The sequence below is a fragment of the Carcharodon carcharias genome, chromosome X (genome assembly GCF_017639515.1).
Source record: "Carcharodon carcharias isolate sCarCar2 chromosome X, sCarCar2.pri, whole genome shotgun sequence".
NCBI classification, from domain to species: Eukaryota; Metazoa; Chordata; class Chondrichthyes; order Lamniformes; family Lamnidae; genus Carcharodon; species Carcharodon carcharias.
In genome coordinates, this window is record NC_054507.1 from 27538253 (window position 1) to 27566115 (window position 27863).

Below are 27863 nucleotides of genomic sequence, written 5' to 3' on the forward strand. Positions count from 1 at the left end.
GCCGAGCCGAGCCTCACCATGCTGGATCTCCTCGTCGTAAACCTTCATGTGCATGACCAGCGTGGTGCTGTTCCGCAGCACTGCCGCTCCCGAACCGTCCTTGCCGCAGGTGCCCATCTGCTCCGCAGCCTGGTCCGCCCACCACAGCTTGTCACCTGCACGGGGAAAGGGAACGAGGGGAGGGGGAGAAGCGGGGGGGTGGGTGGGGTCAGAGTCCGGCATCACCACCGTTAAAATCACCCGAGACCACCTCGACGGGCAGGAGGAAAACGCAAAGGTCGCGAGAGCAGAGTAACGCTGAGTTACTGAGCCAGAGACACCGAGGAATGCCCGACACGGTGCGAGGGCACAGCAGGGCTCTGATACCGAGGCGACGGAGGAGGCGTTTAGGGGGAAGTGACAAAAACCTCAGTCAAACGGTCCGCGGGGGGGCACGCGGAGGGAGAGAGAGCGCACAGAGAGCGGGAGCACGCAGAGAGAGCGCGCACAGAGAGCGAGAGCGCGCACAGAGAGCGAGAGCGCGCACAGAGAGCGAGAGCGCGCACAGAGAGCGAGAGCGCGCACAGAGAGCGAGAGCGCGCACAGAGAGCGAGAGCGCGCACAGAGAGCGAGAGCGCGCACAGAGAGCGAGAGCGCGCACAGAGAGCGAGAGCGCGCACAGAGAGCGAGAGCGCGCACAGAGAGCGAGAGCGCGCACAGAGAGGGAGAGCGCGCACAGAGAGGGAGAGCGCGCACAGAGAGGGAGAGCGCGCACAGAGAGGGAGAGCGCGCACAGAGAGGGAGAGCGCGCACAGAGAGGGAGAGCGCGCACAGAGAGGGAGAGCGCGCACAGAGAGGGAGAGCGCGCACAGAGAGGGAGAGCGCGCACAGAGAGGGAGAGCGCGCACAGAGAGGGAGAGCGCGCACAGAGAGGGAGAGCGCGCACAGAGAGGGAGAGCGCGCACAGAGAGGGAGAGCGCGCACAGAGAGGGAGAGCGCGCACAGAGAGGGAGAGCGCGCTCAGAGAGGGAGAGGGCGCACAGAGAGGGAGAGCGCGCACAGAGAGGGAGAGGGCGCACAGAGAGGGAGAGCGCGCACAGAGAGGGAGAGCGCGCACAGAGAGGGAGAGCGCGCACAGAGAGGGAGAGCGCGCACAGAGAGGGAGAGCGCGCACAGAGAGGGAGAGCGCGCACAGAGAGGGAGAGCGCGCACAGAGAGGGAGAGCGCGCACAGAGAGGGAGAGCGCGCACAGAGAGGGAGAGCTCGCACAGAGAGGGAGAGCTCGCACAGAGAGGGAGAGCGCGCACAGAGAGGGAGAGCGCGCACAGAGAGGGAGAGCGCGCACAGAGAGGGAGAGCGCACAGAGAGAGAGAGCGCACAGAGAGAGAGAGCGCACAGAGAGAGAGAGCGCACAGAGAGAGAGAGAGCGCACAGAGAGAGAGAGAGCGCACAGAGAGAGAGAGAGCGCACAGAGAGAGAGAGCGCACAGAGAGAGAGAGAGCGCATAGAGAGAGAGAGAGCGCACAGAGAGAGAGAGAGCGCAGAGAGAGAGAGAGAGCGCACAGAGAGAGCGCACAGAGAGAGCGCACAGAGAGAGAGCGAGCGCACAGAGAGAGAGAGCGCACAGAGAGAGAGAGAGCGCACAGAGAGAGAGAGAGCGCACAGAGAGTGAGAGAGCGCACAGAGAGAGAGAGAGCGCACAGAGAGAGAGAGCGCACAGAGAGAGAGAGAGCGCACAGAGAGAGAGAGAGCGCACAGAGAGAGAGAGAGCGCACAGAGAGAGAGAGAGCGCACAGAGAGAGAGAGAGCGCACAGAGAGAGAGAGAGCGCACAGAGAGAGAGAGAGCGCACAGAGAGAGAGAGCGCACAGAGAGAGAGCGAGCGCACAGAGAGAGCGCACAGAGAGAGAGAGAGCGCACAGAGAGAGAGAGAGCGCACAGAGAGAGCGCACAGAGAGAGAGAGAGCGAGAGCGCACAGAGAGAGCGAGAGCGCACAGAGAGCGAGAGCGCACAGAGAGAGCGAGAGCGCACAGAGAGAGAGAGAGCGCACAGAGAGAGAGAGAGCGCACAGAGAGAGAGAGAGCGCACAGAGAGAGAGAGCGCACAGAGAGAGAGCGAGCGCACAGAGAGAGCGCACAGAGAGAGAGAGAGCGCACAGAGAGAGAGAGAGCGCACAGAGAGAGCGCACAGAGAGAGAGAGAGCGAGAGCGCACAGAGAGAGCGAGAGCGCACAGAGAGAGCGAGAGCGCACAGAGAGAGAGAGAGCGCACAGAGAGAGAGAGAGCGCACAGAGAGAGAGAGAGAGCGCACAGAGAGAGAGAGAGCGGCACAGAGAGAGAGAGAGCGACACAGAGAGAGAGAGAGCGACACAGAGAGAGAGAGCGACGCACAGAGAGAGAGAGAGCGCACAGAGAGAGAGAGAGCGCACAGAGAGAGAGAGAGCGCACAGAGAGAGAGAGAGCGCACAGAGAGAGAGAGAGCGCACAGAGAGAGAGAGAGCGCACAGAGAGAGAGCGAGCGCACAGAGAGAGAGCGAGCGCACAGAGAGAGCGAGCGCACAGAGAGAGAGCGAGCGCACAGAGAGAGAGCGAGCGCACAGAGAGAGAGCGAGCGCACAGAGAGAGAGCGAGCGCACAGAGAGAGAGCGAGCGCACAGAGAGAGAGCGAGCGCACAGAGAGAGAGAGAGCGCACAGAGAGAGAGAGCGCACAGAGAGAGAGAGCGCACAGAGAGAGAGAGAGCGCACAGAGAGAGAGAGAGCGCACAGAGAGAGAGCGCACAGAGAGAGAGAGAGCGCACAGAGAGAGAGCGCAGAGAGAGAGAGAGCGCACAGAGAGAGAGAGCGCACAGAGAGAGAGAGAGCGAGAGCGCACAGAGAGAGCGAGAGCGCACAGAGAGAGCGAGAGCGCACAGAGAGAGCGAGAGCGCACAGAGAGAGAGAGAGCGCACAGAGAGAGAGAGAGCGCACAGAGAGAGAGAGAGCGCACAGAGAGAGAGAGAGCGCACAGAGAGAGAGAGAGCGCACAGAGAGAGAGAGAGCGCACAGAGAGAGAGAGAGCGCACAGAGAGAGAGAGAGCGCACAGAGAGAGAGAGAGCGCACAGAGAGAGAGAGAGCGCACAGAGAGAGAGAGAGCGCACAGAGAGAGAGAGAGCGCACAGAGAGAGAGAGAGCGCACAGAGAGAGAGAGAGCGCACAGAGAGAGAGCGAGCGCACAGAGAGAGAGCGAGCGCACAGAGAGAGCGAGCGCACAGAGAGAGAGCGAGCGCACAGAGAGAGAGCGAGCGCACAGAGAGAGAGCGAGCGCACAGAGAGAGAGCGAGCGCACAGAGAGAGAGAGAGCACACAGAGAGAGAGAGCGCACAGAGAGAGAGAGCGCACAGAGAGAGAGAGAGCGCACAGAGAGAGAGAGAGCGCACAGAGAGAGAGCGCACAGAGAGAGAGAGAGCGCACAGAGAGAGAGCGCAGAGAGAGAGAGAGCGCACAGAGAGAGAGAGCGCACAGAGAGAGAGAGCGCACAGAGAGAGAGCGCGCACAGAGAGAGAGCGCGCACAGAGAGAGAGCGCGCACAGAGAGAGAGCGCGCACAGAGAGAGCGCGCGCAGAGAGCGCGTGCACAGAGAGCGAGCGCAGAGAGCGAGCGCACAGAGAGCGCACAGAGAGCGCACAGAGAGCGCACAGAGAGCGCACAGAGAGCGCACAGAGAGCGCACAGAGAGCGCACAGAGAGCGCACAGAGAGCGCACAGAGAGCGCACAGAGAAAGAGAGAGCGCACAGAGAAAGAGAGAGCGCACAAAGAAAGAGAGAGCGCACAGAGAAAGAGAGAGCGCACAGAGAAAGAGAGAGCGCACAGAGAAAGAGAGAGCGCACAGAGAAAGAGAGAGCGCACAGAGAAAGAGAGAGCGCACAGAGAAAGAGAGAGCGCACAGAGAAAGAGAGAGCGCACAGAGAAAGAGAGAGCGCACAGAGAAAGAGAGAGCGCACAGAGAAAGAGAGAGCGCACAGAGAAAGAGTGTGAGAGAGAAAGAGATAGAGATGTTCAGGCAGAGAATTCCTGAGCTGGGAAAATATGTCAACTGGGAAAATTTCCTGGGATATGGCGGAGAATAAAAGCAGTGGAAGGGGCTGGCGGGGAACAACTGGATAGATTGTTCAGAGCGCCAGCTGAATGGTCTCCTGCGTTGCTCCCTCATCCCATCCCTGGATCAGAGCTCCCACCTGGCGGAATAGCAGCCTACCCATGATAGCCAAGGCAGTGGCCTTGGTCAGCTTGCTCTTCATGGTCTCTATCACCTCCAGGCCGCTTCCATCCAGGTTACACTTATTGATGGTCCCGTTTCCGGAGCTGATCCAGTACAGCTTATTCTCCGTGTAGTCGATCGAGAGCCCTAAAAAAAAAAACACACAACATAACATCATGAAAAACAGGAGCAGGAGGCGGCCATTCGGCCCCTCGAGACTGCTACCACCCCCCCCCATTCAATAAGATCAGGGCTGATCTGATGGTGGCCTTAACTCCACTGGGGAGTGAGCAGCGAATCAGTAAACATCACTAAATCAGTAAGATAGGGGTTCATATCCCCCTCACACACCACCCTCAGCGCTGACCCTCCGACAGTGCGGCTCTCCCTCAGCACTGATCCTCCGACAGCACTCCCTCAGCACTGACCCTCTGACAGTGCGGCTCTCCCTCGGCGCTGACCCTCCGACAGTGCGGCGCTCCCTCAGCACTGACCCTCTGACAGCGCGGCTCTCCCTCGGCGCTGACCCTCCGACAGTGCGGCGCTCCCTCGGCACTGACCCTCCGACAGTGCGGCGCTCCCTCGGCACTGACCCTCCGACAGTGCGGCGCTCCCTCAGCACTGACCCTCCGACAGTGCGGCGCTCCCTCAGCACTGACCCTCCGACAGTGCGGCGCTCCCTCAGCACTGACCCTCCGACAGTGCGGCGCTCCCTCAGCACTGACCCTCCGACAGTGCGGCGCTCCCTCAGCACCAACCCTCCCACAGTGCGGTGCTCCCTCAGCGCTGACCCTCCAACAGTGCGGTGCTCCCTCAGTGCTGACCCTACGACAGTGCGGCATTCCCTCAGCGCTGACCCTCCGACAGTGCGGTGCTCCCTCAGCACTGACCCTCCAACAGTGCGGCACTCCCTCAGCACTGACCCTGGGATGTCTCGATCTGTATCAATTTGCTTGAGCCCATATCAATCAGAGGCAACAGAGGGGGAGAAAGCTACCAACTGAGTCACTGCTGACTGTTAATATCGTATTACGAGCAAGAGGTAAAAAAGAGCAGTCGTATCCTCGCTCCCCACACCATCAGAGAATCAGACAGTGACATGCTGAGAATGCCCACAGGGGTGGGAGGCGAGCGAGTCTCTCTACGGCACTGCAGTGTGGAACATGAAGGGAGGAAACTTACCAACAGGTCTCTTCTGGTTGGTGAACAAGGATGTCCTGTTGGTGCCATCCATGTTAGCCACATTGAGGCTGTCCCCATCCGTCCAGAATAACTTCCTGTGAGCGAGAGAGACAGGGCGAGAGAGCCAGCGCGAGCCAGAGAGACAGAAAGAAAGAGCAAGAGTGTGAGAGCGCGAGAGGGCGCGAGAGAGCGTGAGAGGGCGGGTGAGAGCGCGAGAGGGCGGGTGAGAGCGCGAGAGGGCGGGTGAGAGCGCGAGAGGGCGGGTGAGAGCGCGAGAGGGCGGGGGGGAGCGCGAGAGGGCGGGTGGGAGCGCGAGAGGGCGGGTGGGAGCGCGAGAGGGCGGGTGGGAGCGCGAGAGGGCGGGTGGGAGCGCGAGAGGGCGGGTGAGAGCGCGAGAGGGCGGGTGAGAGCGCGAGAGGGCGGGTGAGAGCGCGAGAGGGCGGGTGAGAGCGCGAGAGGGCGGGTGAGAGCGCGAGAGGGCGGGTGAGAGCGCGAGAGGGCGGGGTGAGAGCGCGAGAGGGCGGGTGAGAGCGCGAGAGGGCGGGTGAGAGCGCGAGAGGGCGGGTGAGAGCGCGAGAGGGCGGGTGAGAGCGCGAGAGGGCGGGGTGATGATGAGCGCGAGAGGGCGGGTGAGAGCGCGAGAGGGCGGGTGAGAGCGCGAGAGGGCGGGTGAGAGCGCGAGAGGGCGGGGTGAGAGCGCGAGAGGGCGGGTGAGAGCGCGAGAGGGCGGGTGAGAGCGCGAGAGGGCGGGTGAGAGCGCGAGAGGGCGGGTGAGAGCGCGAGAGGGCGGGTGAGAGCGCGAGAGGGCGGGTGAGAGCGCGAGAGGGCGGGTGAGAGCGCGAGAGGGCGGGTGAGAGCGCGAGAGGGCGGGTGAGAGCGCGAGAGGGCGGGTGAGAGCGCGAGAGGGCGGGTGAGAGCGCGAGAGGGCGGGTGAGAGCGCGAGAGGGCGGGTGAGAGCGCGAGAGGGCGGGTGAGAGCGCGAGAGGGCGGGTGACAGCGCGAGAGGGCGGGTGACAGCGCGAGAGGGCGGGTGACAGCGCGAGAGGGCGGGTGACAGCGCGAGAGGGCGGGTAACAGCGCGAGAGGGCGGGTGACAGCGCAAGAGGGCGGGTGACAGCGCAAGAGGGCGGGTGACAGCGCGGGTGAGAGCGCGAGAGGGCGGGTGAGAGCGCGAGAGAGAGCGCGAGAGGGCGAGAGAGAGAGCGCGAGAGAGAGCGCGAGAGCGCGAGAGCGAGAGAGAGCGAGAGAGCGAGAGAGCGCGGGCGAGAGAGCGCGGGCGAGAGAGCGCGGGCGAGAGAGCGCGGGCGAGAGAGCGCGGGCGAGAGAGCGCGGGCGAGAGAGCGCGGGCGAGAGAGCGCGGGCGAGAGAGCGCGGGCGAGAGAGCGCGGGCGAGAGAGCGCGGGCGAGAGAGCGCGGGCGAGAGAGAGCGGGCGAGAGAGAGCGGGCGAGAGAGAGCGGGCGAGAGAGAGCGGGCGAGAGAGAGCGGGCGAGAGAGAGCGGGCGAAAGAGCGAGAGCGGGCGAGAGAGAGCGAGAGCGGGCGAGAGAGAGCGAGAGCGGGCGAGAGAGAGCGAGAGCGGGCGAGAGAGAGCGAGAGCGGGCGAGAGAGAGCGAGAGCGGGCGAGAGAGAGCGAGAGCGGGCGAGAGAGAGCGAGAGCGGGCGAGAGAGAGCGAGAGCGGGCGAGAGAGAGCGAGAGCGGGCGAGAGAGAGCGAGAGCGGGCGAGAGAGAGCGAGATCGGGCGAGAGAGAGCGAGAGCGGGCGAGAGAGAGCGAGAGCGGGCGAGAGAGAGCGAGAGCGGGCGAGAGAGAGCGAGAGCGGGCGAGAGAGAGCGAGAGCGGGCGAGAGAGAGCGAGAGAGAGCGAGAGAGAGCGAGAGCGGGCGAGAGAGCGAGAGCGGGCGAGAGAGCGAGAGCGGGCGAGAGAGAGCGAGAGCGGGCGAGAGAGAGCGAGAGCGGGCGAGAGAGAGCGAGAGCGGGCGAGAGAGAGCGAGAGCGGGCGAGAGAGAGCGAGAGCGGGCGAGAGAGTGAGAGCGGGCGAGAGAGCGAGAGCGGGCGAGAGAGCGAGAGCGGGCGAGAGAGAGAGAGCGGGCGAGAGAGCGAGAGCGGGCGAGAGAGAGAGAGCGGGCGAGAGAGAGAGAGCGGGCGAGAGAGAGCGCGGGCGAGAGAGAGAGCGCGGGTGAGAGAGAGAGAGCGCGGGTCAGAGAGAGAGAGCGCGGGTCAGAGAGAGAGAGCGCGGGTCAGAGAGAGAGAGCGCGGGTCAGAGAGAGAGAGCGCGGGTCAGAGAGAGAGAGCGCGGGTGAGAGAGAGAGCGCGCGGGTGAGAGAGAGAGAGGAGAAGAAGGAGAGGCAGACAGTTACCACAGGCTACATCCTGCATCAGTTACACTTTAATAAAATCGGATCAAAAATAGTGTACACTATTGAAGTAAATGAGAAAGCACAGCACACCATTCGGTCCATCTTTCTTGTGCCAGACTCTGGAAATATCTAACCAATTAGTCCTCACGACACCCCTATCAACTGCTGTTCCCTCTCCCCCCTACATATCCCCACAAAACTTTCCCCTTCTAGATGGTAGAGGTCATGGGTTTGGGCGGTGCTGTCGAAGGAGCCCTTGGCGAGTTGCTGCAGTGCATCTTGTAGATGGTACACACACTGCTGCCCCTGTGCGTCGGTGGTGGTGGTGGAGGGAGTGAATGTTTGTGGATGGGGTGCCCCATCGAGCGGGGCTGCTTTGTCCTGGACGGTGTCGAGGTTCTTGAGTGTTGTGGGAGCCGCACTCATCCAGGCGAGTGGGCAGTGTCCCATCACACTCCTGACTTGTGCCTTGTAGATGGTGGACAGGCTTTGGGGGGAGTCAGGAGGTGAGTGACTCTCCGCAGGATTCCCAGCCTCTGACCTGCTCTTGTATTTATGGCTGGTACGGTTCAGTTTCTGGTCAATGGTAACCCCCAGGATGTTGATAGTCGGGGGGATTCAGTGATGGGTAATGCCATTGAATGTCGATGGTTAGATTCTCTCTTGTTGGACTTGGGCATTGCCTGGCACTCGTGTGGTGCGAATGTTACTTGGCTGAAAGTGAGGAGAGATTGTACAGCGGCAGAGTTAGTCTTCTAAGGCCCAGGGAGATGGTGATGGGACCACAGAACCAAGGCTGAGCACGGGTGTGTCAGATCGAGGGAGTGAGAGAGGAACCGAAAGAGGCAAAAGTGGGGGAGACGAAATGGCGGGGATGGGATGGGGGTGGGGGGGGGAAGAGCGTTGGGGGAAACAGGGCCTGAAATTCTGAAATTGGTGCTGGGGTGTGGGTCCCGAAGGTGGTACAAGTGCCTCGCTGAAAGGTGAACACCTCTGGAGCGGCGCAAGCAGAGCGAGGGTCGAGAGCCCCTCGCTTCAGTTCTTCCCCCTTGCTCCGACGCTGACCTCTCTGCCCTTGGTCTGCGGCAGCTGTCCCAGTGGAACCCGGCGTGTGCGGGGTGGGGTGGGGTGACGGAGGAGGTGGAGGAGGAGGAGGAGGAGGAGGAGGAGGAGGCCGGGGAGGGACTTGTGCACCCGACAAGCGTGCGCACGAAATCGTCTCGCGTTGATGTTTTGTGGGAGCTTGCTGTGGGCGAATTGGCAGTGGTATCGAGGCGCACTCATCCAGGCAAGTGGGCAGTGTCCCATCACACTCCTGACTTGTGCCTTGTAGATGGTGGACAGGCTTTGGGGGGGGGTTGGGGAGTCAGGAGGTGAGTGACTCTCCGCAGGATTCCCAGCCTCTGACCTGCTCTTGTATTTATGGCTGGTCCGGTTCAGTTTCTGGTCAATGGTAACCCCCAGGATGTTGATAGTTGGGGGGCATTCAGTGATGGGTAATGCCATTGAATGTCGATGGTTAGATTCTCTCTTGTTGGACTTGGGCATTGCCTGGCACTCATGTGGTGCGAATGTTACTTGGCTGAAAGTGAGGAGAGATTGTACAGTGGCAGAGTTAGTCTTCCAAGGCCCAGGGAGATGGTGATGGGACCACAGAACCAAGGCTGAGCACGGGTGTGACAGATCGAGGGAGTGAGAGAGAAACCGGAAGAGGCAAAAGTGGGGGAGACGAAATGGAGGGGATGGGGGGGTTGTTGGGGGAAACAGGGCCTGAAATTGGTGCTGGGGTGTGGGTCCCGAAGGTGGTACAAGTGCCTCGCTGAAAGGTGAACACATCTGGAGCGGCGCAAGCAGAGCGAGGGTAGAGAGCCCCTCGCTTCAGTTCTTCCCCCTTGCTCCGGCGCTGACCTCTCTGCCCTCGGTCTGCGGCCGCTGTCCCAGTGGAACCCGGCGTGTGCGGGGTGGGGGGGGCGGTGACGGAGGTGGAGGAGGAGGAGACCGGGGAGGGTCTTGTGCACCCGACAGGCGTGCGCACGAAGTCGTTTCTCGCGTTGATGTTTTGTGGGAGCTTGCTGTGGGCGAATTGGCAGCGGTATCGAGGCGCACTCATCCAGGCAAGTGGGCAGTGTCCCATCACACTCCTTGTTGATGGAGGACAGGCTTTGGTGGGGGGGGGGGTGGGGGGGGGGGCGGTTGGTGGGGAGTGACGAGGTGGGTTACTCTCCGCAGCATTCCCCAGCCTCTCTGACTTGCTCTTGTAGTTATGGCTGGTCCAGTTCAGTTTCTGGTCAATGGTAACCCCCAGGATGTTGATAGTGGGGAGCATTCAGCGATGGTGATGCCATTGAACGTCAAGGGGAGACGATAGGGTTTCTAATGATGCACAGCAACTTTGGGATGCTGGTGGTTTGGTGCCAACCACAAAGGAAACGGCCAGGCGGCAATCAGACTCTGACTGAACTCGGGGAGTGTTTACTGAACAATTAGTGGCCTGCAGAAGCTTAGAAAAAAACCTGCTCCAGACTGGGTTCCGTCTGACCAGAGCCCCAGGAATTCCCCCAGTCTGACCCACAGCGTAGAAAGGTCAACAAGGATTCAGGGCGGGACACGAGCGCGATATATTTCCAACTTCGCTTCAGACAAATCCCTTGACTGGCGTCCACAAGACATCGATACGAGCAGGGTGGGGGGGAGTGAGGCCAAGATGCTCCTGGAACGCAGGCAGTGTCGGACACAAGTGTGGAGAGCTAACAATGCAGCCGTGTTCAGGCCAGAGCACAGAAGCTGCCCATTCAGCCCATCCGAGCTGTGCCGGTCTTTCTGCTCCACATGAACCTTCTCGCACTCCCCACCAACCCTCACTCTCATCACCATATCCTCCAATCCCACTGTCCCTAGTCTGTTTATCAAGCATTCCCCCCACATCAATACATCGACGCTATTCTCCTCGACCTCTCCCCGCGGGAGCGAGTCCCACGCTCTCCCCGCGGGAGCGAGTCCCACGCTCTCCCCGCGGGAGCGAGTCCCACGCTCTCCCCGCGGGAGCGAGTCCCACGCTCTCCCCGCGGGAGCGAGTCCCACGCTCTCCCCGCGGGAGCGAGTCCCACGCTCTCCCCGCGGGAGCGAGTCCCACGCTCTCCCCGCGGGAGCGAGTCCCACGCTCTCCCCGCGGGAGCGAGTCCCACGCTCTCCCCGCGGGAGCGAGTCCCACGCTCTCCCCGCGGGAGCGAGTCCCACGCTCTCCCCGCGGGAGCGAGTCCCACGCTCTCCCCGCGGGAGCGAGTCCCACGCTCTCCCCGCGGGAGCGAGTCCCACGCTCTCCCCGCGGGAGCGAGTCCCACGCTCTCCCCGCGGGAGCGAGTCCCACGCTCTCCCCGCGGGAGCGAGTCCCACGCTCTCCCCGCGGGAGCGAGTCCCACGCTCTCCCCGCGGGAGCGAGTCCCACCTTCTCCCCACTCCCTGTGGGAGCGAGTCCCACCTTCTCCCCACTCCCTGTGGGAGCGAGTCCCACATTCTCCCCACGGGAGCGAGTCCCACCTTCTCCCCGCTCCCTGTATAGGAAGCTGCTTCTAAAGAGTATCAATTTTGACAATCAGCCACGAAAGTCGATATTATGGGCGATTATAGAGCGTATCTTAAAGGAGAAAGAGGGAGAGGGAGAGAGAGGGAGGCGGAGGGGTTTAGGGAGGGGATTCCAGAGCTCGGGACCCCAGGCAGCTGAAGGCACGGCCGCCGATAGTGGAGCGATGGGAATCGGGGAGGGGGATGGGAGAGAGGGCGGAATTGGAGGAGGTTACAGAGATAGGGAGGGGTGTAGGGGACTGGAGGAGGTTACAGAGATAGGGAGGGGTGTAGGGGACTGGAGGAGGTTACAGAGATAGGGAGGGGTGTAGGGGCTGGAGGAGGTTACAGAGGTAGGGAGGGGTGTAGGGGCTGGAGGAGGTTACAGAGATAGGGAGGGTAGTAGGGGGCTGGAGGAGGTTACAGAGATAGGGAGGGTAGTAGGGGGCTGGAGGAGGATACAGGTATAGGGAGGGATTTAGGGGCTGGAGGAGGTTACAGAGATAGGGAGGGTTGTAGGTGCTGGAGGAGGTTACAGAGATTGGGAGGGGTGTGGGGGCTGGAGGAGGTTACAGAGATAGGGAGGGGTGTAGGGGCTGGAGCAGGTTACAGAGATAGGGAGGGTTGTAGGGACTAGAGGATGTTACAGAGATAGGGAGGGGTGTAGGGGCAGGAGGAGGTTACAGAGGTAGGGAGGGGTGTAGGGGGCTGGAGGAGGTTACAGAGATAGGGAGGGGGGGGAGGGGGGGATTTGAAAACAGGGAGTAGATGAAGAGAGAGGTGGGGAGGTGTGAGTCTGCGTGTGCAGACGCTGGGGGAGGTGACTGGCGATGTGGACATGCGGTGAACGCTGGGGCCGGGCGAGAGTCACTCCGAGGCCGAGTGGAGTCTGGAACTAATTAATGAGGCTGGTGTGTGGAATGTCGGGAAGGGTAGCCGCAGCCCAAGGATCCTGCGGATTTTGCATTCTGGCCCTTTAAGGCAGACAGCGCAGGGCCGAGCACACAGCTGCAAAACATTACTAAACAAAGCCACGAGTCTGTGTGGAATGGGCAGGAGCGATCTACAACCATGTGTAGGTGGATGGGGGAGGGGGACAGTGGTGGGGGGGGGGAGTCGCGAGGGGAGAGCCAATACACATTTCCAGAAATTAAATGCACAGTCATCCTGTCGACTCGCTCGGATTCAGATACGGTCAACTGCTTCCATCCAGCCAATTGGAAAGAGGGAGGGAGGCAGGGAGGGAGGGAGCGAGGGAGACAGCAAGCGGGGGCAGTGGTGAGGTGGGGGGAGGAGAGAGTGAGAGAGGGGGAAGGGGGAGAGAGAGAGAGCGAGGGGGGAAGGGGAGAGAGAGAGGGGAAGGGGAGAGAGAGAGACAGAGGGGGGGAAGGGGGAGAGAGAGAGAGAGAGGGGGGGAAGGGGAGAGAGAGAGAGAGAGAGAGAGAGAGAGGGAGAAGGGGGAGAGAGAGAGAGAGAGAGAGAGAGAGGGGGGAAGTGGAGAGAGAGGGGGCCAGGGGAGAGAGAGAGAGAGAGAGGGGAAGGGGAGAGAGAGAGAGAGAGAGGGGAAGGGGAGAGAGAGAGAGGGGGCCAGGGGAGAGAGAGAGAGAGAGAGGGGAAGGGGAGAGAGAGAGAGAGGGGGGAAGGGGAGAGAGAGAGAGGGGGGGGAAGGGGAGAGAGAGAGAGGGGGGAAGAGGGAGAGGGAGAGAGGGGGGAAGAGGGAGAGAGAGAGAGGGGGGAAGAGGGAGAGAGAGAGAGAGAGGGGGGGAAGGGGAGAGAGAGAGAGAGAGAGGGGGAAGGGGAGAGAGAGAGAGAGAGAGGGGGAAGGGGAGAGAGAGAGAGAGGGGGGAAGAGGGAGAGAGAGAGAGAGAGAGGGGGGGAAGGGGGAGAGAGAGAGAGAGGGGGGAAGAGGGGAAGAGAGAGGGGGGAAGAGGGGAAGAGAGAGGGGGGAAAGAGGGGAGAGAGAGAGAGGGGGAAGAAGGAGAAAGAGAGGGGGGGGAAGAGGAGAGAGAGAGGTGGGGGGGACAGGGAGAGGGAGAGAGAGAGGGGGGAAGAGGGAGAGAGAGGGGGGAGAAGAGGGAGAGAGAGAGGGGGGGAGAAGGGAGAGAGAGAGAGGGGGAAGGAGGAGAGAGAGAGGGGGGAAGAGGGAGAGAGAGAGAGGGAGAAGGGGGAGAGAGAGAGAGAGAGAGCGAGAGAAGGGGGAGAGAGAGAGAGAGAGAGCGAGAGAAGGGGGAGAGAGAGAGAGAGAGAGCGAGAGAAGGGGGAGAGAGAGAGAGAGAGAGAGAGAGAGAGGGGGGAAGTGGAGAGAGAGAGGGGAAGGGGAGAGAGAGAGAGAGAGGAGGGGAAGGGGGAGAGAGAGAGAGAGAGAGAGAGAGAGTGGGAAGGGGGAGAGAGAGAGAGAGAGAGAGAGAGAGTGGGAAGGGGGAGAGAGAGAGAGAGAGAGAGAGAGAGGGGGGAAGTGGAGAGAGAGAGGGGAAGGGGAGAGAGAGAGAGAGAGGAGGGGAAGGGGGAGAGAGAGAGAGAGAGAGTGGGAAGGGGAGAGGAGAGAGAGAGAGGGGGGGGAAGGGGGAGAGAGAGAGAGAGAGAGAGAGAGAGAGTGGGAAGGGGGAGAGAGAGAGAGAGAGAGAGAGAGAGAGAGAGAGAGTGGGAAGGGGGAGAGAGAGAGAGAGTGGGAAGGGGGAGAGAGAGAGAGAGGGGAAGGGGAGAGAGAGAGGGGGGGAAGGGGAGAGAGAGAGAGAGGGGAAGGGGAGAGAGAGAGGGGGGGGAAGGGGAGAGAGAGAGAGGGGGGAAGGGGAGAGAGAGAGGGGGGGAAGGGGAGAGAGAGAGAGGGGAAGGGGAGAGAGAGAGGGGGGGAAGGGGAGAGAGAGAGAGGGGGGAAGGGGAGAGAGAGAGGGGGGAAGGGGAGAGAGAGAGAGAGAGAGAGAGGGGGAAGGGGGAGAGGAGAGAGAGGGGGGAAGGGGGAGAGAGAGAGAGAGAGGGGGGGAAGGGGGAGAGAGAGAGAGAGAGAGAGAGAGAGAGAGTGGGAAGGGGGAGAGAGAGAGGGGGGGGGAAGGGGGAGAGAGAGAGGGGGGGGAAGGGGAGAGAGAGAGAGAGTGGGAAGGGGGAGAGAGAGAGGGGGTGGGAAGGGGGAGAGCGAGAGAGAGGGGGGAAGGGGAGAGAGAGAGAGAGAGGGGGGAAGGGGAGAGAGAGAGAGGGGGAAGCGGGAGAGAGAGAGAGGGGGAAGCGGGAGAGAGAGAGGGGGAAGCGGGAGAGAGAGAGGGGAAAGGGGGAGAGAGAGGGGGAAGGAGGGAGAGGGGGAAGGGGGAGAGAGAGAGGGGGAAGGAGGAGAGAGAGAGAGAGAGAGAGAGAGAGAGAGGGGGAAGGAGGAGAGAGAGAGAGAGAGAGAGAGAGAGAGAGAGGGGGAAGGGGAGAGAGAGAGAGAGAGAGGGGGAAGGGGAGAGAGAGAGAGAGAGAGAGAGAGAGAGAGAGAGAGAGAGAGGGGGAAGGAGGAGAGGGGGAAGGGGGAGAGAGAGAGGGGGAAGGAGGAGAGAGAGAGGGGGAAGGAGGAGAGGGGGAAGGGGGAGAGAGAGAGAGAGAGGGGGAAAGGGGGAGAGAGAGAGAGAGAGAGAGGGGGAAAGGAGGAGAGAGAGAGGGGGAAGGGGGAGAGAGAGAGAGAGGCAAGGGAGAGAGAGAGAGAGAGGGGAAGGGGGAGAGAGAGAGAGAGGCAAGGGAGAGAGAGAGAGAGAGGGGGAAGGGGGAGAGAGAGAGGGGGGGAAGGGGAGAGAGAGAGAGGGGGGAAGGGGGAGAGAGAGAGGGGGGGGAAGGGGAGAGAGAGAGAGGGGGAAGGGGGAGAGAGAGAGGGGGAAGGGGGAGAGAGAGAGGGGGGGGAAGGGGGAGAGAGAGAGGGGGAAGGGGGAGAGAGAGAGGGGGGGGAAGGGGGAGAGAGAGAGAGAGGGGGAAGGGGGAGAGAGAGAGGGGGAAGGGGGAGAGAGAGAGGGGGGGGGAAGGGGGAGAGAGAGAGAGAGGGGGAAGGGGAGAGAGAGAGAGATGGGGGGAAGTGGAGAGAGAGAGAGAGAGAGGGGGAAGGGGAGAGAGAGAGAGATGGGGGGAAGGGGAGAGAGAGAGAGAGAGAGGGGGAAGGGAGGGAGAGAGAGAGAGAGAGAGGGGGAAGGGGGGGAGAGAGAGAGGAAGGGGAGAGAGAGAGGGGGGGTAGGGGGAGAGAGAGAGAGGGGGCAGGGGGAGAGAGAGAGAGAGAGAGGGGGAAGGGGGAGAGAGAGAGAGGGGGGGAAGGGGGAGAGAGAGAGAGAGAGGGGGAAGGGGGAGAGAGAGAGAGAGAGGGGGAAGGGGGAGAGAGAGAGAGAGAGGGGGAAGGGGGAGAGAGAGAGAGGGGGGGAAGGGGGAGGGAGAGAGAGAGGGGGGGAAGCGGGGGAGAGAGAGAGGGGGGAAGCGGGGGAGAGAGAGAGGGGGGAAGAGGGGGAGAGAGAGAGGGGGGAAGAGGGGGAGAGAGAGGGGGGAAGGGGGAGAGAGAGAGGGGGGAAGGGGGAGAGAGAGAGGGGGGAAGGGGGAGAGAGAGAGGGGGGGCGGTGGGAGAGAGAGAGAGAGGGGGGGAAGGGCGAGAGAGAGAGAGGGGGCGGTGGGAGAAGTGGAGAGAGGGTGGGTGGGAGAGGGAGAGAGGGGGTGGGTGGAGGGGAGAGAGAGGGGGTGGGTGGAGGGGAGAGAGAGGGGGGGGTGCTCTGTGAGCAGCTGCTTCAGCCTGGGGACGAGTCTGAGCGACGGCAGTGCTGCACCCAGCACAGAAACACAGCCCCACAAACACGGCCCCAAACCACCCCACTCAGCTGCCCCGCCGAGCCAAGGGAGGGAGGGGAGGGGGCGGGTGTGAGGGGGAGAGATGGAGGGAGCGCGAGTGGCTCTTGGAGGGGAAATTCCAGAGTAGGGAACACACAGCCCGCCAACAGCGGAACAAGGGAAGCCGTGACGGAGGGGAGGGAGACACGCGTCGCCTCAGTCCGAGCCCCTCTGCCTGACCTCCTCGGGGTTCAGCAACGCTTTTCTCCAAACACTCTGCACTCTCCCACCCGTCCCGTCCCCTGCGCTTCCCTCCCGAAAATCTCTCCGCCTCTCCCTCTCTCTGTGTCCTCCTTTAAGACACTCCCCAAACCCGGCCTCTCGGAATGAGCTGCGGATTGCTTGTCCCTGATATCGCATCGTGTGTGCGCGTCTGCGTGTGTGTATGTGTGCGCGCGTGCCTGTGTGGGTGTATGTGCGCGCGCGTGCCTGTGTGGGTGTATGTGAGTATGCATGTGTGTATGTGTGCATGCGTGCCTGTGTGGGTGTATGTGTGTCTGCGTGTGTGTATGTGCGCGCGCGTGCCTGTGTGGGTGTATGTGCGCGCGCGTGCCTGTGTGGGTGTATGTGCGTCTGCGCGCGCGTGTGTGCGTCTGCACGCGCGTCTGTGTGTGTGTGCCTGCGCGCGCGCGCGTGTCTGCGCGCGCGTGCGTGTGTGTCTGCGCGCGCGTGCGTGTGTGTCTGCGCGCGCGTGCGTGTGTGTCTGCGCGCGCGTGCGTGTGTGTCTGCGCGCGCGTGCGTGTGTGTCTGCGCGCGCGTGTGTGTGCATGAGTGTGTGGGTGTCTGCGCGCGCGTGTGGGTGTCTGCGCGCGCGTGTGGGTGTCTGCGCGCGCGTGTGGGTGTCTGCGCGCGCGTGTGGGTGTCTGCGCGCGCGTGTGGGTGTCTGCGCGCGCGTGTGGGTGTCTGCGCGCGCGTGTGGGTGTCTGCGCGCGCGCGTGTGGGTGTCTGCGCGGGCGCGTGTGGGTGTGTCTGCGCGGGCGCGTGTGTGGGTGTTTGCGCGGGCGCGTGTGGGTGCGTCTGCGCGGGCGCGTGTGGGTGCGTCTGCGCGGGCGCGTGTGGGTGCGTCTGCGCGGGCGCGTGTGGGTGCGTCTGCGCGGGCGCGTGTGGGTGCGTCTGCGCAGGCGCGTGTGGGTGCGTCTGCGCGGGCGCGTGTGGGTGCGTCTGCGCGGGCGCGTGTGGGTGCGTCTGCGCGGGCGCGTGTGGGTGTGTCTGCATGCGCGTGTGGGTGTGTCTGCATGCGCGCGTGGGTGTGTCTGCGCGCGTGTGTGGGTGAGATTATGGTTCTCCTGGCAGACGCTCTAACAGGTGAAGTGGTCAGCCCGAGGGTGGTGGTGGGTCACACCCTCCTGGGATCACCTCCAGCCAGGGAGAGGGGCCGGGGTGGGGGGGGAGCCCTTACCCTCGCAGCGGGTGCAGCACCAGGCAGTGGGGTTTGTCCAGACCCTGGATCACCGCATTCTTGAAGGAACCGTCCAGCCGGGCCACGTTGATCTGTTTCTTGTTGGTGTCGTAGCTGGTCCAGAAGAGGTTCCTCGACACCCAGTCGACAGCGAGCCCGTGAGCGTTCGGAAGGTCTGCGGGGGTGGGGGAGGGGAATGGGAGGGAGAGAGGGGAAGTTAGTGAGAGGACAAGCGTGACCCTGAGGCCCTCTGTGATCAGTGCTCACTCTTATAGTGTTTAATGCACAACAAACTCCCTCGGCGCTGACCCTCCGACAGTGCGGCACTCATTCAGCACTGACTCTCCCACATTGCGGCTCTCCCTCAGCGCTGACCCTCCGACAGCGCGGCGCTCACTCAGCGCTGACCCTCCGACAGTGCAGCACTCCCTCAGCACTGACCCTCCAACAGTGCAGCGCTCCCTCAGCACTGACCCTCCGACAGTGCAGCACTCCCTCTGCGCTGACCCTCTGACAGCGCGGCGCTCCCTCAGCGCTGACCCTCTGACAGCGCGGCGCTCCCTCAGCGCTGACCCTCCGACAGTGCAGCACTCCCTCTGCGCTGACCCTCCGACAGTGCGGCGCTCCCTCAGCACTGACACTCCCACAGTGCGGCGCTCCCTCGGCGCTGACCCTCCCACAGTGCGGCGCTCCCTCAGCGCTGACCCTCCGACAGTGTGGCGCTCCCTCAGCGCTGGCCCAGCGGGATTCTGGATTCAGGCCCCTGACAGCACTGACCTGCCGAGACCACTGTCTCCACTCCAGTGCCGTTGATAAAAGCCCGTTTGATGGTTTGCGTCCTGACATCGGACCAGTAAATCCGCCTCTCGACAGCATCGTAGTCCACCACAGTGACGTTATCGATGTCGGGGACGGTGAAGGAGATGATGAAGTTGTAGTAAGGGTTGTCTATGTCCACACCGCGGATTTCCAGCTGCCGTGCGTACAGAAGGAACTTCTTAAACTCTGAAACCCAGACAAGCAAAGAGTTTAAAAGTTCGACTCGCTGAGAGAGAGGAAGACCCGCTCACTGACGTTAACAATTCTCAGACACCTCCTCATGGCCCCCTCCCTGTCTCTGTAACCTCTAGAACCCTCCCTATCTCTGTATCCTCCTCCAGCCCCTACAACCCTCCCTGTCTCCAGCCCCTACAACCCTCCCTGTCTCCAGCCCCTACAACCCTCCCTGTCTCCAGCCCCTACAACCCTCCCTGTCTCCAGCCCCTACAACCCTCCCTGTCTCCAGCCCCTACAACCCTCCCTGTCTCCAGCCCCTACAACCCTCCCTGTCTCCAGCCCCTACAACCCCTCCCTGTCTCCAGCCCCTACAACCCTCCCTGTCTCCAGCCCCTACAACCCTCCCTGTCTCCAGCCCCTACAACCCTCCCTGTCTCCAGCCCCTACAACCCTCCCTGTCTCCAGCCCCTACAACCCTCCCTGTCTCCAGCCCCTACAACCCTCCCTGTCTCCAGCCCCTACAACCCTCCCTGTCTCCAGCCCCTACAACCCTCCCTGTCTCCAGCCCCTACAACCCTCCCTGTCTCCAGCCCCTACAACCCTCCCTGTCTCCAGCCCCTACAACCCTCCCTGTCTCCAGCCCCTACAACCCTCCCTGTCTCCAGCCCCTACAACCCTCCCTGTCTCCAGCCCCTACAACCCTCCCTGTCTCCAGCCCCTACAACCCTCCCTGTCTCCAGCCCCTACAACCCTCCCTGTCTCCAGCCCCTACAACCCTCCCTGTCTCCAGCCCCTACAACCCTCCCTGTCTCCAGCCCCTACAACCCTCCCTGTCTCCAGCCCCTACAACCCTCCCTGTCTCCAGCCCCTACAACCCTCCCTGTCTCCAGCCCCTACAACCCTCCCTGTCTCCAGCCCCTACAACCCTCCCTGTCTCCAGCCCCTACAACCCTCCCTGTCTCCAGCCCCTACAACCCTCCCTGTCTCCAACCCCTACAACCCTCCCTGTCTCCAACCCCTACAACCCTCCCTGTCTCCAACCCCTACAACCCTCCCTGTCTCCAACCCCTACAACCCTCCGTCTCCAACCCCTACAACCCTCCCTGTCTCCAACCCCTACAACCCTCCCTGTCTCCAACCCCTACAACCCTCCCTGTCTCCAACCCCTACAACCCTCCCTGTCTCCAACCCCTACAACCCTCCCTGTCTCCAACCCCTACAACCCTCCCTGTCTCCAACCCCTACAACCCTCCCTGTCTCCAACCCCTACAACCCTCCCTGTCTCCAACCCCTACAACCCTCCCTGTCTCCAACCCCCTACAACCCTCCCTGTCTCCAACCCTACAACCCTCCCTGTCTCCAACCCCTACAACCCTCCCTGTCTCCAACCCCTACAACCCTCCCTGTCTCCAACCCCTACAACCCTCCCTGTCTCCAACCCCTACAACCCTCCCTGTCTCCAACCCCTACAACCCTCCCTGTCTCCAACCCCTACAACCCTCCCTGTCTCCAACCCCTACAACCCTCCCTGTCTCCAACCCCTACAACCCTCCCCGTCTCCAACCCCTACAACCCTCCCCGTCTCCAACCCCTACAACCCTCCCTGTCTCCAACCCCTACAACCCTCCCTGTCTCCAACCCCTACAACCCTCCCTGTCTCCAACCTCTACCACACTCCCTGTCTCCAACCTCTACCACCCTCCCTGACTCCAACGTCTACCACCCTCCCTGTCTCCAAACCCTACCACCCTCCCAGTCTCTAACCCCTACCACCCTCCCAGTCTCTAACCTCTACCACCCTCCCAGTCTCTAACCTCTACCACCCTCCCAGTCTCTAACCTCTACCACCCTCCCAGTCTCTAACCTCTACCACCCTCCCAGTCTCTAACCTCTACCACCCTCCCAGTCTCTAACCTCTACCACCCTCCCAGTCTCTAACCTCTACCACCCTCCCAGTCTCTAACCTCTACCACCCTCCCAGTCTCTAACCTCTACCACCCTCCCAGTCTCTAACCTCTACACCCTCCCAGTCTCTAACCTCTACACCCTCCCAGTCTCTAACCTCTACCACCCTCCCAGTCTCTAACCTCTACCACCCTCCCAGTCTCTAACCTCTACCACCCTCCCAGTCTCTAACCTCTACCACCCTCCCAGTCTCTAACCTCTACCACCCTCCAGTCTCTAACCTCTACCACCCTCCCAGTCTCTAACCTCTACCACCCTCCCAGTCTCTAACCTCTACCACCCTCCAGTCTCTAACCTCTACCACCCTCCTGTCTCTAACCTCTACCACCCTCCCTGTCTCTAACCTCTACCACCCTCCCTGTCTCTAACCTCTACCACCCTCCCTGTCTCTAACCTCTACCACCCTCCCTGTCTCTAACCTCTACCACCCTCCCTGTCTCTAACCTCTACCACCCTCCTGTCTCTAACCTCTACCACCCTCCCTGTCTCTAACCTCTACCACCCTCCCTGTCTCTAACCTCTACCACCCTCCCTGTCTCTAACCTCTACCACCCTCCCTGTCTCTAACCTCTACCACCCTCCCTGTCTCTAACCTCTACCACCCTCCCTGTCTCTAACCTCTACCACCCTCCCTGTCTCTAACCTCTACCACCCTCCCTGTCTCTAACCTCTACCACCCTCCCTGTCTCTAACCTCTACCACCCTCCCTGTCTCTAACCTCTACCACCCTCCCTGTCTTAACCTCTACACCCTCCCTGTCTCTAACCTCTACCACCCTCCTGTCTCTAACCTCTACCACCCTCCCTGTCTCTAACCTCTACCACCCTCCCTGTCTCTAACCTCTACCACCCTCCCTGTCTCTAACCTCTACCACCCTCCCTGTCTCTAACCTCTACCACCCTCCCTGTCTCTAACCTCTACCACCCTCCCTGTCTCTAACCTCTACCACCCTCCCTGTCTCTAACCTCTACCACCCTCCCTGTCTCTAACCTCTACACCCTCCCCTGTCTCTAACCTCTACCACCCTCCCTGTCTCTAACTCTACCACCCTCCCTGTCTCTAACCTCTACCACCCTCCCTGTCTCTACCTCTACCACCCTCCCTGTCTCTAACCTCTACCACCCTCCCTGTCTCTAACCTCTACCACCCTCCCTGTCTCTAACCTCTACCACCCTCCCCTGTCTCTAACTCTACCACCCTCCCTGTCCTCTAACCTCTACCACCCTCCCTGTCTCTAACCTCTACCACCCTCCCTGTCTCTAACCTCTACCACCCTCCCAGTCTCTAACCTCTACCACCCTCCCTGTCTCTAACCTCTACCACCCTCCCTGTCTCTAACCTCTACACCCTCCCTGTCTCAAACCTCTACCACACTCCCTGTCTCCAACCTCTACCACCCCTCCCTGACTCCAACGTCTACCACCCTCCCTGTCTCCAAACCCTACACCCTCCCAGTCTCTAACCCCTACACCCTCCCAGTCTCTAACCCCTACCACCTCCCAGTCTCTAACCTCTACCACCCTCCCAGTCTCTAACCTCTACCACCCTCCCAGTCTCTAACCTCTACCACCCTCCCAGTCTCTAACCTCTACCACCCTCCCAGTCTCTAACCTCTACCACCCTCCCAGTCTCTAACCTCTACCACCCTCCCAGTCTCTAACCTCTACCACCCTCCCAGTCTCTAACCTCTACCACCCTCCCAGTCTCTAAACCTCTACCACCCTCCCAGTCTCTAACCTCTACCACCCTCCCAGTCTCTAACCTCTACCACCCTCCCAGTCTCTAACCTCTACCACCCTCCCAGTCTCTAACCTCTACCACCCTCCCAGTCTCTAACCTCTACCACCCTCCCAGTCTCTAACCTCTACCACCCTCCCAGTCTCTAACCTCTACACCCTCCCAGTCTCTAACCTCTACCACCCTCCCAGTCTCTAACCTCTACCACCCTCCCAGTCTCTAACCTCTACCACCCTCCCAGTCTCTAACCTCTACCACCCTCCCAGTCTCTAACCTCTACCACCCTCCCAGTCTCTAACCTCTACCACCCTCCCAGTCTCTAACCTCTACCACCCTCCCAGTCTCTAACCTCTACCACCCTCCCTGTCTCTAACCTCTACCACCCTCCCTGTCTCTAACCTCTACCACCCTCCCTGTCTCTAACCTCTACCACCCTCCCTGTCTCTAACCTCTACCACCCTCCCTGTCTCTAACCTCTACCACCCTCCCTGTCTCTAACCTCTACCACCCTCCCTGTCTCTAACCTCTACCACCCTCCCTGTCTCTAACCTCTACCACCCTCCCTGTCTCTAACCTCTACCACCCTCCCTGTCTCTAACCTCTACCACCCTCCCTGTCTCTAACCTCTACCACCCTCCCTGTCTCTAACCTCTACCACCCTCCCTGTCTCTAACCTCTACCACCCTCCCTGTCTCTAACCTCTACCACCCTCCCTGTCTCTAACCTCTACCACCCTCCCTGTCTCTAACCTCTACCACCCTCCCTGTCTCTAACCTCTACCACCCTCCCTGTCTCTAACCTCTACCACCCTCCTGTCTCTAACCTCTACCACCTCCCTGTCTCTAAACCTCTACCACCCTCCCTGTCTCTAACCTCTACCACCCTCCCTGTCTCTAACCTCTACCACCCTCCCTGTCTCTAACCTCTACCACCCTCCCTGTCTCTAACCTCTACCACCCTCCCTGTCTCTAACCTCTACCACCCTCCCTGTCTCTAACCTCTACCACCCTCCCTGTCTCTAACCTCTACCACCCTCCCTGTCTCTAACCTCTACACCCTCCCTGTCTCTAACCTCTACCACCCTCCCTGTCTCTAACCTCTACCACCCTCCCTGTCTCTAACCTCTACACCCTCCCTGTCTCTAACCTCTACCACCCTCCCTGTCTCTAACCTCTACCACCCTCCCTGTCTCTAACCTCTACCACCCTCCCTGTCTCTAACCTCTACCACCCTCCCTGTCTCTAACCTCTACCACCCTCCCTGTCTCCAGCCCCTACAACCCTCCCTGTCTCCAGCCCCTACAACCCTCCCTGTCTCCAGCCCCTACAACCCTCCCTGTCTCCAGCCCCTACAACCCTCCCTGTCTCCAGCCCCTACAACCCTCCCTGTCTCCAGCCCCTACAACCCTCCCTGTCTCCAGCCCCTACAACCCTCCCTGTCTCCAGCCCCTACAACCCTCCCTGTCTCCAGCCCCTACAACCCTCCCTGTCTCCAGCCCCTACAACCCTCCCTGTCTCCAGCCCCTACAACCCTCCCTGTCTCCAGCCCCTACAACCCTCCCTGTCTCCAGCCCCTACAACCCTCCCTGTCTCCAGCCCCTACAACCCTCCCTGTCTCCAGCCCCTACAACCCTCCCTGTCTCCAGCCCCTACAACCCTCCCTGTCTCCAGCCCCTACAACCCTCCCTGTCTCCAGCCCCTACAACCCTCCCTGTCTCCAGCCCCTACAACCCTCCCTGTCTCCAGCCCCTACAACCCTCCCTGTCTCCAACCTCTACAACCCTCCCTGTCTCTAACCTCTACAACCCTCCCTGTCTCTAACCTCTACAACCCTCCCTGTCTCTAACCTCTACAACCCTCCCTGTCTCTAACCTCTACAACCCTCCCTGTCTCTAACCTCTACAACCCTCCCTGTCTCTAACCTCTACAACCCTCCCTGTCTCTAACCTCTACAACCCTCCCTGTCTCTAACCTCTACAACCCTCCCTGTCTCTAACCTCTACAACCCTCCCTGTCTCTAACCTCTACAACCCTCCCTGTCTCTAACCTCTACAACCCTCCCTGTCTCTAACCTCTACAACCCTCCCTGTCTCTAACCTCTACAACGCTCCCTGTCTCTAACCTCTACAACCCTCCCTGTCTCTAACCTCTACAACCCTCCCTGTCTCTAACCTCTACAACCCTCGCTATCTCTGTAACCTCCTCCAGCCCCTACAACCCTCCGTATCTCTGTAACCTCCTCCAGCCCCTACACCCCTCCCTATCTCTGTAACCTCCTCCAGCCCCTACAACCCTCCCTATCTCTGTAACGTCCTCCAGCCCCCTACAACCCTTCCTATCTCTGTAACCTCCTCCAACCCCCTACAACCCTCCCTATCTCTGTAACCTCCTTCAGCCCCTACACCCCTCCCTATCTCTGTAACCTCCTCCAGTCCCTACACCCCTCCCTATCTCTGTAACCTCCTCCAGCCCCCTACACTCTTCCCTATCTCTGTAACCTCTTCCAGCTCCCTACAACCCTCCCTATCTCTGTAACCTCCTCCAGCCCCTACACCCCTCCATATCTTTGTAACCTCCTCCAACCCCTACAACCCTCCCTATCTCCGTAACCTCCTCCAGTCCCCTACAACCCACCCTATCTCTGTAACCTTCTCCAGTCCCTACACCCATCCCTATCTCTGTAACCTCCTCCAGCCCATACACCCCTCCCTATCTCTGTAACCTCCTCCAAACCCCTACAACCCTCCCTACCTCTGTAATCCCCCGCGCTCTCGGATCAGCGGAGAGTACTCACCGAAACAGGTCTTCTTATCCTCGGCCAGCTTCATCAGGTGGGGGCAGGCACAGGACGGAGTGGCATTGTAGTTGATGAGGCAGAGGTGAGAGCAGGCCCCCTTTCCACCGTTGGCAGCACAGGGGTTCGGGGCTGCAGAGTGAAACACAGCGCGGAGAGCAAGAGTCAGCACCTTCAGGAGACCGGGCAGGCCGACGAGGGGAATAGGGCTTCAAGACAGGGTACGGGCAGACGGCTGGAAGATGCGTCTAAGGCCGTGCAGCCGCTTGCCTTCGCTTCTTAAACACAGTAAATAGCTATGTCAACAGGTCACGCTGCAATTACCGCCCTGCCACCAGAGATGGCGCTCTAGCCACATTTACACAGCAACTGTTGACCCGAGGAAACTTCCCCGGGCCTACGCAGGAAGGTTATCAGTCAACGCCCGACTCTCAAACGCTCGCTGGGTGCAGTGCTTCCTCTTAATTACCCTACAGGATTTATTAGTGACCGTCATATATGGATGCCCTTACCCTGCCCTTGACGTTCAATGGCATCACCATCGCTGAATTCCCCCCCACTATCACCATCCTGGGGGTTAGCATTGACCAGAAACTGAACTGGGACCAGACATATGAACACTGTGGCTACAAGAGCAGGTCAGAGGCTGGGAATCCTGCGGAGAGTCTCTCACCTCCTGACCCCCCCCCCGCAAAAAAGCCTGTCCACCATCTACAAGCCACAAATCAGGAGTGTGATGGGACACTCCCCACTCGACTGGATGAGTGCGGCTCCCACAACACTCGAGAAACTCGACACCGGCCAGAACAAAGCAGCCCCCCGCTCGATGGGGCACCCCATCCACAAACATTCACTCCCTCCACCACCACCACCGACGCACAGGGGCAGCAGTGTGTGTACCATCTACAAGATGCACTGCAGCAACTCGCCAAGGGCTCCTTCGACAGCGCCGCCCAAACCCACCACCTCTACCGCCTAGAAGGACGAGGGCGGCAGACACATGGGGAACACCACCACCTGCAAGATCCCCCTCCGAGCCACTCACCATCCCGACTTGGGAATATATCGGCCATTCCTTCACTGTCGCCGGGTCAAAATCCTGGAACTCCCTCCCTAACAGCGCTGTGGGTGTACCTACACCACACGGACAAAATCCTGGAACTCCCTCCCTAACAGCACCGTGGGTGTACCTACACCACACGGGACAAAATCCTGGAACTCCCTCCGTAACAGCGCCGTGGGTGTACCTACACCACACGGACAAAATCCTGGAACTCCCTCCCTAACAGCGCCGTGGGTGTACCTACACCACACGGACAAAATCCTGGAACTCCCTCCCTAACAGCGCCGTGGGTGTACCTACACCACACGGGGACAAAATCCTGGAACTCCCTCCCTAACAGCGCTGTGGGTGTACCTACACCACACGGACAAAATCCTGGAACTCCCTCCCTAACAGCGCTGTGGGTGTACCTACACCACACGGGGACTGCAGCGGTTCAAGAAGACAGCTCACCCCCCCACCTTCTCAAGGGGCAATTAGGGATGGGCAATAAACATTGGCCCAGCCCAGCGACACCCACATCCCATGAATGAATCAAAAAAAAACTGCAAGTGTAATAATTACTCTTCCCAAATACCCTAACACACACACACACAAACACAGACCCAGACACACAGAGAGGGAGACAGAGAGACACACACAGAGAGACAGAGAGACACACACAGAGAGACAGAGAGACACAGACAGAGAGACAGAGAGACACAGACAGAGAGAGAGAGACACAGACAGAGAGAGAGAGACACAGACAGAGAGAGAGAGAGACACAGACAGAGAGAGGGAGAGACACAGACAGAGAGAGAGAGAGACACAGACAAGAGAGAGAGAGACACAGACAGAGAGAGAGAGACACACACAGAGAGACACACACAGAGAGACACACACAGAGAGACACACACAGAGAGACACACACAGAGAGACACACACAGAGAGACACACACAGAGAGACACAAAGAGAGAGAGAGACACAGAGAGAGAGAGAGACACAGAGAGAGAGAGAGACACAGAGAGAGAGAGACACACAGAGAAAGAGAAAGACACACAGAGAGAGAGAGAGAGAGACAGACAGAGAGAGAGAGAGAGAGGGAGACACAGAGAGAGAGAGGGAGACACAGAGAGAGAGAGAGGGAGACACAGAGAGAGAGAGTGAGAGACACCAAAAAGAGGAACTCTGCCAAAAGGTTAAAAATCAGTGGTTCAAGGGAAGAGGATAATGGTGGAGTCCTTGAAATGGTGTCCGGGTTATACGGTGGGTCTCTCAGCGCTGGTCTGTGAAACAATCGATGACTCTTGCGCTACTTTTTGGGCGGACTCGAGGAAAACTCGCAGTCAGTCAATTTCAGAACGTGGAGCCGCTTCCATTCACTCTCTGCTTTGGGACTGGGGTCTGGAGCTTCGGGAGCTGCTGTCTTCTTTACTCAAGCGGTTGGTCCTTCCTGTTTTCTCCCCAAAGCCCAAACCCAAACCAGTTTTATAAACACCCATTTCCCAGGCACGTGTTTTTCTACCCTCAAAGCCATAAATCACCATGTGACCCTTTATGTAAACAGTCCGCCCGGGGTCAAGAGGTTCCCAGCTCCTTTTAAAACCGCTCGATTACCTTTTCCTGTAAAAACGCTGCCTTTTCCCGGAGCAGCAGCCACCAGAGTCCCTGCATTAACCCCTTTAAGTCTTTTAAACAAAACGCAAATCCTTCCAGAATGTTCTTGGAACTTGAAGATGAACCATTTTCTGTGGTTAAAGTGTCTTTGACACTACACGTTCTGCCTGAGTC

The 27863-nt window shown here is 60.6% G+C and overlaps 1 protein-coding gene across 1 annotated transcript in view; it reads right to left on the reverse strand.

Moving 5' to 3' along the window:
- Nucleotides 1-27863, reverse strand: part of LOC121273234 (low-density lipoprotein receptor-related protein 1-like) — a 428870-nt gene that overhangs the window by 166463 nt on the left and 234544 nt on the right. Inside the window, exons 29-34 of the mRNA XM_041180254.1 lie at nucleotides 25030-25161; nucleotides 18316-18543; nucleotides 17539-17713; nucleotides 5400-5494; nucleotides 4215-4364; nucleotides 18-155 (exon numbers count right to left, since the gene is read on the reverse strand). Of these exons, the coding sequence (XP_041036188.1) occupies nucleotides 18-155; nucleotides 4215-4364; nucleotides 5400-5494; nucleotides 17539-17713; nucleotides 18316-18543; nucleotides 25030-25161 (918 nt within the window). The remainder of the gene's footprint in view (nucleotides 1-17; nucleotides 156-4214; nucleotides 4365-5399; nucleotides 5495-17538; nucleotides 17714-18315; nucleotides 18544-25029; nucleotides 25162-27863) is intronic.